The sequence below is a fragment of the Trachypithecus francoisi genome, unplaced genomic scaffold (assembly GCF_009764315.1).
Source record: "Trachypithecus francoisi isolate TF-2019V2 unplaced genomic scaffold, Tfra_2.0 Lachesis_group4, whole genome shotgun sequence".
Classification (NCBI taxonomy): Eukaryota; Metazoa; Chordata; class Mammalia; order Primates; family Cercopithecidae; genus Trachypithecus; species Trachypithecus francoisi.
Window position 1 is genome coordinate 72,862,692 of NW_022681469.1, and position 17,593 is coordinate 72,880,284.

General features: G+C 39.4%; 1 protein-coding gene across 5 annotated transcripts in view; it reads right to left on the minus strand.

Annotated features, from left to right (window-relative positions):
• Positions 1-17,593, minus strand: part of CDK6 (cyclin dependent kinase 6) — a 241,400-nt gene that overhangs the window by 14,737 nt on the left and 209,070 nt on the right. For all 5 annotated transcript variants that reach the window (XM_033194393.1, XM_033194398.1, XM_033194395.1 and 2 more), the window contains one exon: positions 10,054-10,104. In XM_033194393.1, coding sequence (XP_033050284.1) covers positions 10,054-10,104 — 51 coding nt within the window. The remainder of the gene's footprint in view (positions 1-10,053; positions 10,105-17,593) is intronic.

Here is a 17,593-nt window from a genome sequence, read left to right on the forward strand (position 1 = left end):
CTGAGTAGCCGGGACTACAGGTGCCCGCCACCACACCTGGCTAATTTTTTGTATTTTTAGTAGAGATGGGGTTTCACCATGTTAGCCAGGATGGTCTCAATCTCCTGACCTCATGATCTGCCCACCTCAGCCTCCCAAAGTGCTGGGATTACAGGTGTGAGCAACTGTGCCTGGCCTGGCCCAAATAATTTTAACTACAGTTAGAAATTAGGGTCTTCTGCTTGGCCTATACTTGCTGGGACTGAAGCCCAGGAAGAGGTGTTCTTATGAATGTACTTCCAGATTTCAGGAAGATGTGGTACAGGTCCCAAGATCTGTAGCACTTTATTTCCCCTTCCCTCACCTACACAGAGCTCAGGCCACAGACTTCAGCTGGGAAGATACCCCTGTCATCACGGCTTCTCTGCCTGGGTGTCTGGGGAAAGACACTGTAATTCTGCCTCTATCAGGCATACTGAGAGAGCTACATTATTGAGGCAAAGGAAGATTAATGGACATATTTACTAGAACCAATAAACAGAAATAACAATGAACAATATATAGATTTGTTCAATAGTAAAGCCTACAATAGAAGTTAAAAAAAAAAAACCGGGGGGCGGAGCAAGATGGCCGAATAGGAACAGCTCCAGTCTCCAACTCCCAGCGCGAGCGACACAGAAGACCGGTGATTTCTGCATTTTCAACTGAGGTACTGGGGTCATCTCTCTAGGGAGTGCCGGACAATCGGTGCGGGTCAGCTGCTGCAGCCTGACCAGCGTGAGCTGAAGCAGGGCGAGGCATCGCCTCACCTGGAAGCGCAAGGGGGAAGGAAATCCCTTTTCCTAGCCAGGGGAACTGAGACACACACCACCTGGAAAATCGGGTAACTCCCACCCCAATACTGCGCTTTAAGGAAACAGGCACACCAGGAGAATATATCCCACACCTGGCCGGGAGGGTCCCACGCCCACGGAGCCTCCCTCACTGCTAACACAGCCGTCTGCGGCGATCTATCCGCAAGGCAGCAGCGAGGCTGGGGGAGGGGCGCCCGCCATTGCTGAGGCTTAAGTAGGTAAACAAAGCCGCTGGGAAGCTCGAACTGGGTGGAGCTCACAGCAGCTCAAGGAAGCCTGCCTGTCTCTGTAGACTCTACCGCTGCGGACAGCGCACAGCTGCAGTCCATTAGGGGAAAGAGCGGGGCCGCTGCAGACCCGAACGACTCTGTCTGACAGCTTTGGGGAGAGCCGTGGATCTCCTAACGCGGAGGTTGAGATCTGAGAACGGACAGACTGCCTGCTCAGGTGGGTCCCTGACCCCTGAGTAGCCTAGCTGGGAGACATCCCCCACTAGGGGCAGTCTGATACCCCACACCTCACAGGGTGGCGTCACCCCTGAGAGGAAACTTTCAAAGAAAGAATCAGACAGGTACACTCGCTGTTCAGCAATATTCTATCTTCGGCAACCTCTGCTGCTGATACCCAGGCAAACAGGGTCTGGAGTGGACCTCAAGCAATCTCTAACAGACCAACAGACAGTCCTTCTGACTGTCAGACGGAAAACTATCAAACAGGAAGGACACCTATACCAAAACCCCATCAGTACGTCACCATCATCAAAGTCCAGAGACAGATAAAACCACAAAGATGGGGAAGAAGCAGGGCAGAAAAGCTGGAAATTCAAAAAATAAGAGCGCATCTCCCCCTGTAAAGGAGCGCAGCCCATCGCCAGCAACGGATCAAAGCTGGTCAGAGAATGACTTTGACGAGATGAGAGAAGAAGGCTTCAGTCCATCAAACCTCTCAGAGCTAAAGGAGGAATTACGTACCCAGCGCAAAGAAACTAAAAATCTTGAAAAAAAAGTGGAAGAATTGACAGCTAGACTAATTAATGCAGAGAAGATCATAAACGAAATGACAGAGATGAAAACCATGACACGAGAAATACGTGACAAATGCACAAGCTTCGGTAACCGACTTGATCAACTGGAGGAAAGAGTATCAGCGATTGAGGATCAAATGAATGAAATGAAGCGAGAAGAGAAAACCAAAAGAAAAAAGAAGAAAAAGAAATGAACAAAGCCTGCAAGAAGTATGGGATTATGTAAAAAGACCAAATCTACGTCTGATTGGGGTGCCTGAAAGTGAGGGGGAAAATGGAACCAAGTTGGAAAACACTCTTCAGGATATCATCCAGGAGAACTTCCCCAACCTAGTAGGGCAGGCCAACATTCAAATTCAGGAAATACAGAGAACGCCACAAAGATACTCCTCCAGAAGAGCAACTCCAAGACACATAATTGCCAGATTCACCAAAGTTGAAATGAAGGAAAAAATCTTAAGGGCAGCCAGAGAGAAAGGTCGGGTTACCCACAAAGGGAAGCCCATCAGAATAACAGCAGACCTCTTGGCAGAAACTCTACAAGCCAGAAGAGAGTGGGGGCCAATATTCAACGTTCTTAAAGAAAAGAATTTTAAACCCAGAATTTCATATCCAGCCAAACTAAGCTTCATCAGTGAAGGAGAAATAAAATCCTTTACAGATAAGCAAATGCTTAGAGATTTTGTCACCACCAGGCCTGCCTTACAAGAGACCCTGAAGGAAGCCCTAAACATGGAAAGGAACAACCGGTACCAGCCATTGCAAAAACATGCCAAAATGTAAAGACCATCGAGGCTAGGAAGAAACTGCATCAACTAACGAGCAAAATAACCAGTTAATATCATAATGACAGGATCAAGTTCACACATAACAATATTAACCTTAAATGTCAATGGACTAAATGCTCCAATTAAAAGACACAGACTGGCAAACTGGATAAAGAGTCAAGACCCATCAGTCTGCTGTATTCAGGAGACCCATCTCACATGCAGAGACATACATAGGCTCAAAATAAAGGGATGGAGGAAGATCTACCAAGCAAATGGAGAACAAAAAAAAGCAGGGGTTGCAATCCTAGTCTCTGATAAAACAGACTTTAAACCATCAAAGATCAAAAGAGACAAAGAAGGCCATTACATAATGGTAAAGGGATCAATTCAACAGGAAGAGCTAACTCTCCTAAATATATATGCACCCAATACAGGAGCACCCAGATTCATAAAGCAAGTCCTTAGAGACCTACAAAGAGACTTAGACTCCCATACAATAATAATGGGAGACTTCAACACTCCACTGTCAACATTAGACAGATCAACCAGACAGAAAGTTAACAAGGATATCCAGGAATTGAACTCATCTCTGCACCAAGCGGACCTAATAGACATCTATAGAACTCTCCACCCCAAATCAACAGAATATACATTCTTCTCAGCACCACATCGCACTTATTCCAAAATTGACCACATAATTGGAAGTAAAGCACTCCTCAGCAAATGTACAAGAACTGAAATTATAACAAACTGTCTCTCAGACCACAGTGCAATCAAACTAGAACTCAGGACTAAGAAACTCAATCAAAACCGCTCAACTACATGGAAACTGAACAACCTGCTCCTGAATGACTACTGGGTACATAACGAAATGAAAGCAGAAATAAAGATGTTCTTTGAAACCAATGAGAACAAAGATACAACATACCAGAATCTCTGGGACACATTTAAAGCAGTGTGTAGAGGGAAATTTATAGCACTAAATGCCCACAAGAGAAAGCAGGAGAGATCTAAAATTGACACTCTAACATCACAATTAAAAGAACTAGAGAGGCAAGAGCAAACACATTCAAAAGCTAGCAGAAGGCAAGAAATAACTAAGATCAGAGCAGAACTGAAGGAGATAGAGACACAAAAAACCCTCCAAAAAATCAATGAATCCAGGAGTTGGTTTTTTGAAAAGATCAACAAAATTGACAGACCGCTAGCTAGACTAATAAAGAAGAAAAGAGAGAAGAATCAAATAGACGCAATAAAAAATGATAAAGGGGATATCACCACTGACCCCACAGAAATACAAACAACCATCAGAGAATACTATAAATGCCTCTACGCAAATCAACTAGAAAATCTAGAAGAAATGGATAATTTCCTGGACACTTACACTCTTCCAAGACTAAACCAGGAAGAAGTTGAATCCCTGAATAGACCAATAGCAGGCTCTGAAATTGAGGCAACAATTAATAGCCTACCCACCAAAAAAAGTCCAGGACCAGATGGATTCACAGCTGAATTCTACCAGAGGTACAAGGAGGAGCTGGTACCATTCCTTCTGAAACTATTTCAATCAATAGAAAAAGAGGGAATCCTCCCTAACTCTTTTTATGAGGCCAACATCATCCTGATACCAAAGCCTGGCAGAGACACAACAAAAAAAGAGAATTTTAGACCAATATCCCTGATGAACATCGATGCAAAAATCCTCAATAAAATACTGGCAAACCGGATTCAGCAGCACATCAAAAAGCTTATCCACCATGATCAAGTGGGCTTCATCCCTGGGATGCAAGGCTGGTTCAACATTCGCAAATCAATAAACGTAATCCAGCATATAAACAGAACCAAAGACAAGAACCACATAATTATCTCAATAGATGCAGAAAAGGCTTTTGACAAAATTCAACAGCCCTTTATGCTAAAAACGCTCAATAAATTTGGTATTGATGGAACGTACCTCAAAATAATAAGAGCTATTTATGACAAACCCACAGCTAATATCATACTGAATGGGCAAAAACTGGAAAAATTCCCTTTGAAAACTGGCACAAGACAGGGATGCCCTCTCTCACCACTCCTATGCAACATAGTGTTGGAAGTTCTGGCTAGGGCAATCAGGCAAGAGAAAGAAATCAAGGGTATCCAGTTAGGAAAAGAAGAAGTCAAATTGTCCCTGTTTGCAGATGACATGATTGTATATTTAGAAAACCCCATCGTCTCAGCCCAAAATCTCCTTAAGCTGATAAGCAACTTCAGCAAAGTCTCAGGATACAAAATTAATGTGCAAAAATCACAAGCATTCTTATACACCAGTAACAGACAAGCAGAGAGCCAAATCAGGAATGAACTTCCATTCACAATTGCTTCAAAGAGAATCAAATACCTAGGAATCCAGCTTACAAGGGATGTAAAGGACCTCTTCAAGGAGAACTACAAACCACTGCTCAGTGAAATCAAAGAGGACACAAACAAATGGAAGAACATACCAAGCTCATGGATAGGAAGAATCAATATCGTGAAAATGGCCATACTGCCCAAGGTTATTTATAGATTTAATGCCATCCCCATCAAGCTACCAATGACTTTCTTCACAGAATTGGAAAAAACTGCTTTAAAGTTCATATGGAACCAAAAAAGAGCCCGCATTGCCAAGACAATCCTAAGTCAAAAGGACAAAGCTGGAGGCGTCACGCTACCTGACTTCAAACTATACTACAAGGCTACAGTAACCAAAACAGCATGGTACTGGTACCACAACAGAGATATAGACCAATGGAACAGAACAGAGTCCTCAGAAATAATACCACACATCTACAGCCATCTGATCTTTGACAACCTGAGAGAAACAAGAAATGGGGAAAGGATTCCCTATTTAATAAATGGTGCTGGGAAAATTGGCTAGCCATAAGTAGAAAGCTGAAACTGGATCCTTTCCTTACCCCTTATACGAAAATTAATTCAAGATGGATTAGAGACTTAAATGTTAGACCTAATACCATAAAAACCCTAGAAGAAAATCTAGGTAGTACCATTCAGGACATAGGCATGGGCAAGGACTTCATGTCTAAAACACCAAAAGCAACGGCAGCAAAAGCAAAAATTGACACATGGGATCTAATTAAACTAAAGAGCTTTTGCACAGCTAAAGAAACTACCATCAGAGTGAACAGGCAACCTACAGAATGGGAAAAAATTTTTGCAACCTACTCATCTGACAAAGGGCTAATATCCAGAATCTACAAAGAACTCAAACAATATACAAGAAAAAAACAAACAACCCCATCAAAAAGTGGGGAAAGGATATGAACAGACATTTCTCAAAAGAAGACATCCATACAGCCAACAGACACATGAAAAAATGCTCGTCATCACTCGCCATCAGAGAAATGCAAATCAAAACTACAATGAGATACCATCTCACACCAGTTAGAATGGCAATCATTAAGAAGTCAGGAAACAACAGGTGTTGGAGAGGATGTGGAGAAATAGGAACACTTTTACACTGTTGGTGGGATTGTAAACTAGTTCAACCATTATGGAAAACAGTATGGCGTTTCCTCAAGGATCTAGAACTAGATGTACCATATGACCCAGCCATCCCACTACTGGTATATACCCAAAGGATTATAAATTACTCTACTACAAAGACACATGCACACGTATGTTTATTGCGGCACTATTCACAATAGCAAAGACTTGGAATCAACCCAAATGTCCATCTGTGACAGACTGGATTAAGAAAATGTGGCACATATACACCATGGAATACTATGCAGCCATAAAAAAGGATGAGTTTGCATCCTTTGTAGGGACATGGATGCAGCTGGAAACCATCATTCTTAGCAAACTATCACAAGAAGAGAAAACCAAACACCGCATGTTCTCACTCATAGGTGGGAACTGAACAATGAGATCACTTGGACTCGGGAAGGGGAACATCACACACTGGGGCCTATCATGGGGAGGGGGGAGGAGGGAGGGATTGCATGGGGGAGTTATACATGATATAAACGTCATGCACATGTACCCTAGAACTTAAAGTATAATAAAAAAAAAAAAAAAAAACCAAAAATACCACTATTAATTATGAAAAGAAATGCATGTGTAAGTAAGTGTCTGGATATGACGGGACAGGGCAGAGGAGGGAATGAAGAATGTTTGTTAGAGATCTTTTAAAATTTCCTTTCATTCTTTTTTAGTTTTCAGGTCTATGTATATCAATATTTTTGTGTATATTCACCAGTCACCTAGAAATTGATTACATTAATAACTCCTAGAAATATTTAAAATGTTTTTATTTGTGGCTTCGAATATATCTACACTGAGTTAAATCTTGCAAGTATATGATCAACTGAATGCCAAAAGCCTTCAGAGAAACAGGACATCTCTGTATGTATGCATGTACATGTACACATAACTTTATATAATTTTATATAAAATTTTAAACAAACACATAACAATTTATATATATAAAACTTTTTAAGTCTATCACCTCCTCTGATTCCTGTAACAATCTCCTAAGACATATAAGTCAGGTGTTATTAGTCTCATCTTATAGATGGGGAAACTGAAAATGAGACGTAAAATGAACTGCCAAAGTCACAGCGCGCTCATTCACAGAGCCCAGAGTGAGTTCTGTTCTCTCTATTCCAGTATTTTATTTTCATTTAGCTATGACATTGTTTTTTAAAATGCTCTGAGATGTCAGAGGCTAAAACTATTGTTTCACTTTTAATACTTGCTATTACTTGAAGGCTTAAATCTTCCTAAACACAGAATGTTCTTCCCTTTAACAGTATGTGAACATGGGCCAGGTGGGGTGGCTGCAATCCCAGCATTTTGGAAGGCGAGACAAGTGGACCACTTGAGCCCAGGAGTTCAAGACCAGCCTGGGCAACATGGTGAGACCCGGTCTCTATAAAAAATATAAACATTAGCTGGGCACGGTGTCCTGTGCCTGTAGTCCCAGCTACTTGGGAGGCTTAGACAGGAGGATTACTTGAGCTTGGGAGGCCAAGGCTTCAGTGAGCCAAGATCGTGTCACTGCACTCCAGCTGGGACAACAGAGCAAGATCTTGTCTCCAAAGAAAAAAAAAAAAAGAGGATGTGAATATGGCTTTCCTTAAAAAAAATTCAGTTTCATGTTCAATATAAACTTTTATGGCCCATATACATGTGTTGTGAAATTCTGATAGGACCATTAAAAAATGCTTGCATTTAATTCCGCTATTTGGACAGCTGAATATAAGTCTTAAAAGTTGACATTTATACTGGCAAGCCTGACAGGGCACAAAATCTATAAATGGCAGTGATGGTGGAGACAGAAATATTTTTTCAAGTACTTCAGCAGCGACACTAGGGTGCAGCATTGTCCCTCTTCTCTGGCAAGGTAATCCATTCAGAGGAAACAGAACATAATTTTGATGAAACAATGCCAGAAACCACAGAGTAAAATCTAAAGGCACAAACCATAGAACTCTACAGCTTCTTTTCTGTTGGCAACCTACGATTATCAGGACTTTGCCAAAAGTAGAACTGGCTTTTCCTTGGAAGCAGGTCAAACATGCCGGTCAAATGTTCCTTCTGGTCCATTTCACTGGCTTCATGTACTAAGGGGGTACTAACAATGTTAACAAGATTGCAGACATCAGTGCTGGAGGTAGACACAACTGTCAGGTAGTATAAATAAGGGAAAGAAGGTGATGACCTTCAAGGCCTGGCAAGCTGACTTCAGTCAAGATTCTCTTTCCTTTTAACAGAAGGTCATTAGTATGTCTGAGTTCCCCAGATTCCTCTTTAAGATCACATGAACACAAAATATATTCAACAGTCATGGGGAAAATAGATGGGAGTTCATCACTGACTGATTAAAGAACTTGCCATTCAGAAGCAGGGGTAACATGAAGGCTTTGTGTTGAATTTATCTACTGTATATGGAGTGGTCAGTAGTAGGAGCAGTAGCATCAGCTGCCCTGGACCCAGGAAGCCCACAGGCATAAAAAGCTAGCAAATGTTATTCAGGCCTTAAGCTACTATGTTCTGACTCAGCAGTGGCACTGGCACTAACAGAAGTCTAGCTGCTTCCAGTCACTAAAAGCACAACATCAGGTTCCAGTTTTATTAACTGTTTTAAGTAGTCATGCTTGAGTAGACAGTGCTGGTATGAAAATCTATTCTTTAGGGGTGCTTTTTTTTGCAGTCTTACAGACTTCGAATTTCATAAAAATCACTGGGATTCCTATAAAATGTCACAGACCAAAGATCAGGGCTATTTTTGGTCTAGAACTCCCACTTTTCTTCCTACTCCACTCCAATTCGGACGGGCCTTGCAAGCCCAAAAACCCAAAAAAGGATGCCACACTGCGTGCTTTGTGAGAAGAAGCGCCCCAGTTACATTCTAGAAACATGAATGCATACATGCCCTCACATGCATGAACATGCAGACACAAATGAAACTATGTAAATCATCAAGGAGCTATGTAACTGAAACCCAAGAATTTGAGCACAAGAAACGATCTTATAGAGAATTATTTTTTTATTTTTTTATTTTATTTACGATCTTATAGAGAATTTAAGTCAGAGTTTCATTTCTCAGATGAAGTTAAGGAACCAAAAGGTTAAATAATTAATGATTAATTCTTTTTTTTTCTTTTTTTTTGAGACAGAGTCTCGCTCTGTCGCCCAGGCTGGAGTGCAGTGGTGCGATCTCGGCTCACTGTAAGCTCTGCCTCCCGGGTTTACATCATTCTCCTGCCTCAGCCTCCCGAGTAGCTGGGACTACAGGCGCCCGCCACCAATGATGAATTCTAATAACAACAGTAATAGATAACTTTTAAAGCGCTTACTATGTGCCAGGCACTGTGTAAGCCTTTCATGGGGTGTGTTACATGACTTTCTCAAAGTTGCAGAGTTATTTTGCCAAAGACTTAGGGTTCTCATTTTCTATTTTGGTGCTCTGAAGAAAAATGAGATGTGTAGCATACCATCCTTTGCCCAGGAAAACAAAATAAAACAACGCAGAACCAACCTGGGTGACCAAGGATACTCAATGGGGACAGGAAGCTCACTGGACAAGGATGGGTACTTCGCCACCAGGCACCCCATCTCTGATGGTGGGTGCATTTGAAATGACCACAAGCAGAGAATGTATTTGAACTAAAGAACTGGAGCTCAGCCACATGAAGAAAGAGGAGCAGCAAAAAGATCCACACAAGCAACATACAAGCTTCCAGAGCAGAGCAGTTAGGGCTCTGCATAAAACGGCACTTCTACCATGTCTCCACTCACCACACAAATAGTAACACTGTCTGCAGCAGCTGCTTGAAGTAAGAAAGACAAGAGATAAACACTTGATATGCATGTCAGAGGAAAGTCACTGTAAATGTTTTAATGCTATAGACACTGATGTAAAATTACAGTTATTACTTACTCCAAGATTTTTCCTAGTTGATCAACATCTGAACTTCCACGAAAAAGAGGCCTAAAAGAATAAAGACACATTTTAAACAAGAAATGTTCTCAGATTACATTTCAATCATATTTGTCATTATCATTGTTTAACAGGAAGCAAAATATTCTTTATGGGTTGGGAAGAAATAAAAAAATGGAGACATTTTTCCTTTGGTAAGTGAAGGTTTTCCCTGAATTTCACTTATGGATGAGGATCTCCCATGAATACCTGGTGGTAGATAAATTCCATGTTTTACAATCACGGGCATTCTATTTGCAGTCATTGTAACAACAGTGCTACCATCAAATTCAGTTCCAGGTTTCAAAGATCTGCTTAACTTCGTGACAAGGTGGAACATACCACCATCCTAGTCTCGAACCATAAATAGGTAGGATTCTTTGAAATTTCTCAGAGCACTCTTTCCATACTACTCTGCTATCAGAGTACTTCCTCACGGGTCTCTCTCCTTTCATTTGTCCTCAATGCTGCAGTGAACCACCTCTGGATCTATATTTCTAATTATACCATTTTTCTTCCTTCCAATATTATGGCAGCTAACTATTACACATTCTAAATCTTAACTCTGGACTTTAGAAGCAATTGTCTGCTTCGAACACACAGCCTTCCTTGTCTACATTGAGCATTTAACTGGCAATTAAAAAAGGTCATTTTGTGACATTTCTGGCATTTCCCCAAGAAGATCAAGTAGCCCCTTGAGGGAGGAGACTTCTCTAGGTTTCCCTATAAATCCCTGCCATACAGCTTTACTCTGACAGATGCAGTTACTAAACATTTTATTTGATTTTGCATACACCTATGGTACAAGTAAACGTTCCTTAATTCCTTCCTCAACAAATGCCATAAACAGGTAATTTTCAACACTTAATGTATTAAAAATATTTGTAGTCTATTATCAGGTGTGATATTTCTTTTTATATTACATATCAAATTATAGAGCCTTAATCTTGAACTCTTAAATATTTTCTGTGCACAATAAATGAACTCACTATATATGGCCATATATGGAGAATCCTGCAGTCATAGCATTTCAGTGGTTAGAATACACCTTAATGTTTCTCAACCATACTTTCTATTCATGTTACTATTCCTGAAAATAATTATTTCCAAATGCAGTGGAAAAGAATTTACTTATGGCAAGGTGATGGGTTGAATTTTTTTCCCCCAAATTCATGTTGAAGCCCAACTCCCAAGATCTCCAAATTTAACTGTATTTGGATATAGAACCTTTAAACAAGTAAGTTAAATAAGACAGGGTGGGCTCTAATATGATCTGACTGTTTTCCTTGAGAAGAAGACATTTGGACACAAAGAGATATTGGGATGCACATGCACACAGAGAAATAAACATGTGAGAACCATGAGAAGCTAAGCCTAAAAGAGAGCCCTCGGAAGAAACCAAACCTGCTGACACCTTCATCTTGGACTTCCAGCCTTCAGAACTATGAGAAAATAAGCTTTTGTTGTTTAAGCAATCCAGTCTGTTGTGGCAGTCCTCTAAAACTAATATAAGCCACCCGCACATCACTAATGCAGTCAAATTCATAAAGAATCATGCAGTTGGGTTCTAAAAGACATCTTGACAGGTCTTAAAAGATGACAAGGTGAGAAGTCCAAATTTTTTCTAAAACTTCCAAAAAAAGGCAAAAAATGGAATCTTAACAACTATAATTTATTGAGCATGAATGTTGTATCTGGCCTAATGCCAAGTGCCCCAAACATAATCTCACTTTAATTCTCACAAAAATTCCAGGAGAAATGTAGTAGTATAATCATCCCTATTTTCAGATGAGGAAACTGACTACTGGAGATGTTACACGAGTTAATTAAGGGCACAATATTCCCCTCTCCTTTTCCTTCTTTTTAGTTAACATGTTGATTTTTCAAGAATTTTTTTTGATTGGGGAAAGGGCCTATTTGGTGATGGACTGTCCTGGGAGTGAATCTCTATTTAGCTGTTTCTTCCTATATGATCTTAGGAAAGTCTCTTAATTTCTTTGACTTAGTTACTTCATTTGTAAAATGGAAATAATGACACTTACCTCATAGGATCAACTAAGTGAGATTATGAATATATCTCAGCTACTAGCATGCCCAGCTTATAGCAGAGTTACAATTAAGTGGTAACAACACACACACACACACACACACACACACACACACACAGAGAGAGAGAGAGAGAGACAGAGAGAGAGAGAGAGAGACAGAGAGAGAGAGAGAGAGAGACAGAGAGAGAGAGAGAGAGAGAGAGACATCTCTCTTCTTCCTGGCCAATATTATACCCAGATAATCACGTAAAGTATTTCAAATGGTGAACTAGAAAGGAAGGAACCATTTGCCACTATGTGGTGAGGTCTAAGTCACATTTAAGTCTAACAGTCTTTCCTCTGGGGTCACTATATATTGCTTACATGTTACAGATCTTACAACTTTATCAAGAAAAGAATTTTCTAAAGGATGAATGCCACATTTTTCAATTAAGATGAATTAATTCTGAATTGGCAATATCACTTCCTGTATGCAGTTTTGCAAAAAAAAAAAAAAAAAGAAAAAGACAAAAAAAAACCCTCACCAAGTATTCAAGCCTATCAATGAAATAAATTTTCTCAGGTCAAATTACCAAGGGGACTAAGTTTCAGATTATATGCCTTTTTAAACAAACAACTAAAAAAATGCATAGTATCATTTGTAATCTCAGTAACAGTGGCAAACAACATTTAGAAGTTGGGTGTGTTTTTTAACAGATGAGAAGCGTATACTGGTATGTCTGTTATAGAAAGGAAATGATTCATGCATAATGGGGGATGAAAAATTTCACTTAGTTACAATACTTTCATTGTACTCAAAAGACAAAGAAGTCATGGGTTAACCTATAGAACACCTTTGTAACCTGTATTTGACCTGCAGCTATGCCTTGACGGCTATTTTTCTTGATTAGTGGAGGAATTTTCCATGTTCATAAAGTGATCTTTCAAAAAATATTACTGGATAATATCTATTATTTTATACTCATTCCCATATTCCATTCTAGAGTTGTTATCAGTTAAGTTAAAATTGTTAACTTATCACCTTGCAATTACCATCTATTCAAATAAGTGGATTAAGCAGAAAATCAATGAACTGATCTACTTAGTACACACTAATTGACTGATCACCCACTAAGTACATATGGTTGTAATTGGTGCTGGGAGATACTAAGAAATACATATATAAAATATAAATTATAAAGTATATAATTATAATGTATGTAATATATATAATGTAATAGTCATATGATATATAATATATATTTATACATTCATAACAGGAGACAAGGAGACAAGATATACAGATGCAGAATCACTGAGTAGAAGTTTACCTCATTTTACCAGTGGGAGACAGAAGTCGTGGTCATCATTTCATCTTAATAGAATGTTAGGAGGTGGTTTGATTAACCTTCTTTTACAGATGAGAAGTAAAGTAACATCTAAGGAAACACAGATGAGTATGTGGCTAAGCTGATCTGTCTGACTTCAATGAACAGCAATACAGAAGAAGTGTTTAAGAAAGACTAATTTGGCAGGGGTTCACTGAGTCAATAAGAAGGGATGGAAACCAAGCCAAGGAGGTCAACTGGGAAGTCACTGTACAAGTAAGACGACAAGGGCCTCAACTTGGTGGGACAAGGAAATGGCTAGAGATGCAGACATTTAGAAGAAGATGATCAGAACTTGATGGAAGTCTGAACATGATTTGAAAGAAGAAGCATGATTTTAAGTTTGTATTATATTATTAGTAAAGTCTGGCAGAATGAGATAGATGGAGGTGGTGGGGAGAGGAGATTAGAAGGTAACTGACTTAGTTTTAAATATTTTCCTTTTATAATAAAATTATGTAAAACATTTCACTGAAATTTGGGAATGAATAATCTCCAAAAAGGTAGTTAGGCATACCTAACTGTATATACCCAAGAGCATTAACATGCAGGTTCACATAAAAACTTGTACATGAATGTTCATAGCAGCATTATTCATAATAGCCAAGAAGTGGCAACAATCCAAATGTCCATCAACTGATAAATGGATAAACAGAATGTGGTATGGACTTATAAAGGAGTAGCAGTGAGTCATAAAAAGAATGAAGTACTGAGACAACATGGGGGACCCTTGAAACCATTATGCTCAGTAAAAGCAGCCAGTCACAAACGACCACACATAATATGATTCCATTTATATAGACAATGTAAATTTATAGGATCAGAAAGTAGACTGGTTGTTGCCTGGGACTAGGGGATTTGAGGGAACACTGTTAGCAGACTGAAGGTCTATGCCCCTGAAAATTTCCTGTGTTGAAATCTTAATCCCTAAGGTGATGGCATTAGGAACTGGGGGCCTTTGGGAGGTAATTATGTCAAGAGAGGGATTAGTGCCCTTATAACAGAGACCCTGGAAGGCTCCCTTGTCCCTTTTGTCATATGAAGACACAGCAAGATAACGATCATCAATGAATGAGGAAATGAACCCTCTCCAGATACTGGCTCTGATCTTGGACTTCCCAGCCTCCAGAACTATGAGGAATAACTTTTTGTTGTTTATAAGCCAATCCAGTTCATGGTATTTTGTTAGCAACCCAAGCTGACCAAGACAGATTGCTAATGGGTATGGTGTTTCTTTTTGGGGAGATAAAAATGTTCTAAAATTGATTGTGGTGATAGTGGCACAACTCTGTGAATATGCTAAACTGAAAAAAACACTGAATTGTACTATTTATATTGGTGAATTGTGTGGTTTTATCAATTATATTTTGATAGAGCTGTTAAAAAAGTTGGTTAAGAAATTATATTTCCAAGCAAACATTACAGATTCAGGAGGAGGGTAAAAAAACTGCTAAGAATTTGGAACCCATCCACACACACACAAAAATAAATAAAAAAAAAACTGCTAGGAAAACTGTTGGGTCTACATATATGAAAGGCTTCAGCACATGGTATTAAAGTACAGTGACAAACATTTTACCATATATTCAATCAAGTACTTGTCTGGAGACATGTGCTTCGCAAGTTTTGATAATCTATTGTTATGATCTGAATCTTTCCAAACACCTGATTTATCAGATTAGGGTTAAATAATAAACCAAAAATGTCTATGCATGCAAAAAAAAAAAAAAAAAAGGGACTGGTATGAAACTATTATCTTATGCTTCACTTTGGATGGTGAGATGATGAATGATTTGTTTTCTGCATTTTTCTACTTTTCTATACTGCATTTTATGCGTGTTAATTAGTTTTAAAATCAGAAGGAAAAAACCCGACAACATTGCCTCTTGCCATATACTGAATGTATATGATCTGTTCATCTCACCTCTTCATTCCCTACTTTAATACTAATGCACTCTATTATACTTGTTTACCTGTTGGTCTCTACACACAAACTGGAAGTTCTCTGAGGACACGGCCAACCCTTACTTGATTCTGTATTCAGAGTACTTAATTTACTGCCCAGTTTGGCTATAATTGGAACTCAATTAATACATGCTGAGTGGTTATTGCTCCTCCCCGCAAGAAGGATTTCTGTCCCTTCTTCCCTTCAACTTCAGCTCCTCCTGTCTCAAAATTCACTTTCTTGGTTCATCTCTGGGTAACTCAAGTGCAAGGAGGTGTATCTGCAGAGATATGTATATATGATTAGATGTATACACACCAAGAGCCAATTCCAAATCCAATTTATATTGTTGTATCTGTTTATGCTTTAATCTGTCTGTGGCACCAGACAATATCTGCCTGCAAATAATGTGTATTTAAAAACTGGGGCTGGCTGACAATTATTCTCCTATATCCAAAACCTTGCAAAAACCTTCACAGAAGCAGGAGGAACTTTGCCCTCCAGTGCTTGCTTCAGCCAGGTATGCAGGCTAGGGATGGTCTCCTTGGAAGACAAAGAAAGAGAAGTGTTGAAAAAAAGTGTAGCAAAGGCAAAACAGTATAGGATTAAGGAGGGTGGGGAGGGGAAAGACGCACTTGAAGAAGTAAAACTGGTCCAGAAAGGGAGAAGGGCTGGTAGGAAAGAGCACAGAAAAAAACAATTTAAAGCCCAAGTAATGAGAAGGAAAGACTGTGGCAGAAAGAAGAATCTGAGACGAAGTTCCGTCACAGAGACTGAGACTGATAGGAAAAACCCTCTGCCAGGGAAGGGAGGTGCCACTTAGAGGAAAGACTTGTGTCTCTAACACAAGTTAGAGTGTGTGCTGGCATCACTGTCCATAGGAGGGACTATGAGTCTGGTAATTTCCTTAAAAATAAATAGCTGAATTAATTTTTCCTTGTTACCAGATGTGAATAATTTATTTATCCACAGAGGGCTCATATTTACTAGACTATGAGTAACTTCCTCTAGAGAGAGAGGGAGAGAAAGAAAGAGAGGGAGAGCAGAGAGACAAACCCTACCATTTTTCAACTCAAAATTGAGGATCAAAATTAAACTAGAACTCACCAAACTACTTCAGATTTCTGAAACATTACAAAACTCATAAATTAATATATTTACTGAGTCAATTTTACATATGACTAAAAGAAGACTAAGTGGTCGTTGAGATGAAAAAGTCATCTCTAATCACTGACAAAAATTGAATGAGTATCTCCCATTTGCAAGAAATAATTATTTCTCTTAAATATTCAAAGAATTTCATTTCTATTTTCTCCATGTCATCTCTTCCTGCCTTAGTCTGCTCAGGCTGCAATAACAGAGTACTGCAATCTGGGTGGCTTACACAACAGAAATTAATTTTCTTGTGGGTCTGGACAGTGGAAAGCCTGAGATCAGGGTGCCAGCATGGTAACTCAACAATTTAGGCTTCTGGTAAGATCCCTCTTCCTGGCTTGTACCTACTTTCTTGCTATGTACTCATGTGGCTAGAGAGAGGGCATGTTCTTTGGTGTCTCTTCTTATAATGGCACTAATACAATCATGGGAGTTCCATCCTCACGACCTCATTTAACCCTAACAATCTCCCAGAAGCCCCATCTCCAAATAGCATCACAATGGGGGTTAGGGCTTCAACGTAAGAATTTTGGAAGGGACACAAACATTCTGTCAGTAACACATCCTTCCTCCTATTACTGAATACAGTATACCTTCCATAATTTTAAAAATAAAAAGCTGGGCTGGCACATCCTTGCCCACTATAGCAGCAATGAATGTGATTTGTCTTTCTGTGACTAGGATCCAACTCTTCATTTTACATACTTTTGGGTATTTTTTCTTGCCAAATTACATGATTTATTTATTTATTTCCCTTCCAAAGCCTCCCTTATCTCTCGCTCTCCAATCACACTGTTCAGGGGGATTGTTAAGGCTGGGAAAGAAACGATGATATATTTAGCACTTTCTAAGGGCTGGGTTCTTAAAACATTATTGCATTTTAATTCTCACTCTAACTGTGAAGTCAGGCGACTAGCAAGTACTGAATAACTTTGCAACTGAAAGAAAGTTTTAGAAAGAGGAAAATAAATCTGAGTCAAACTTAG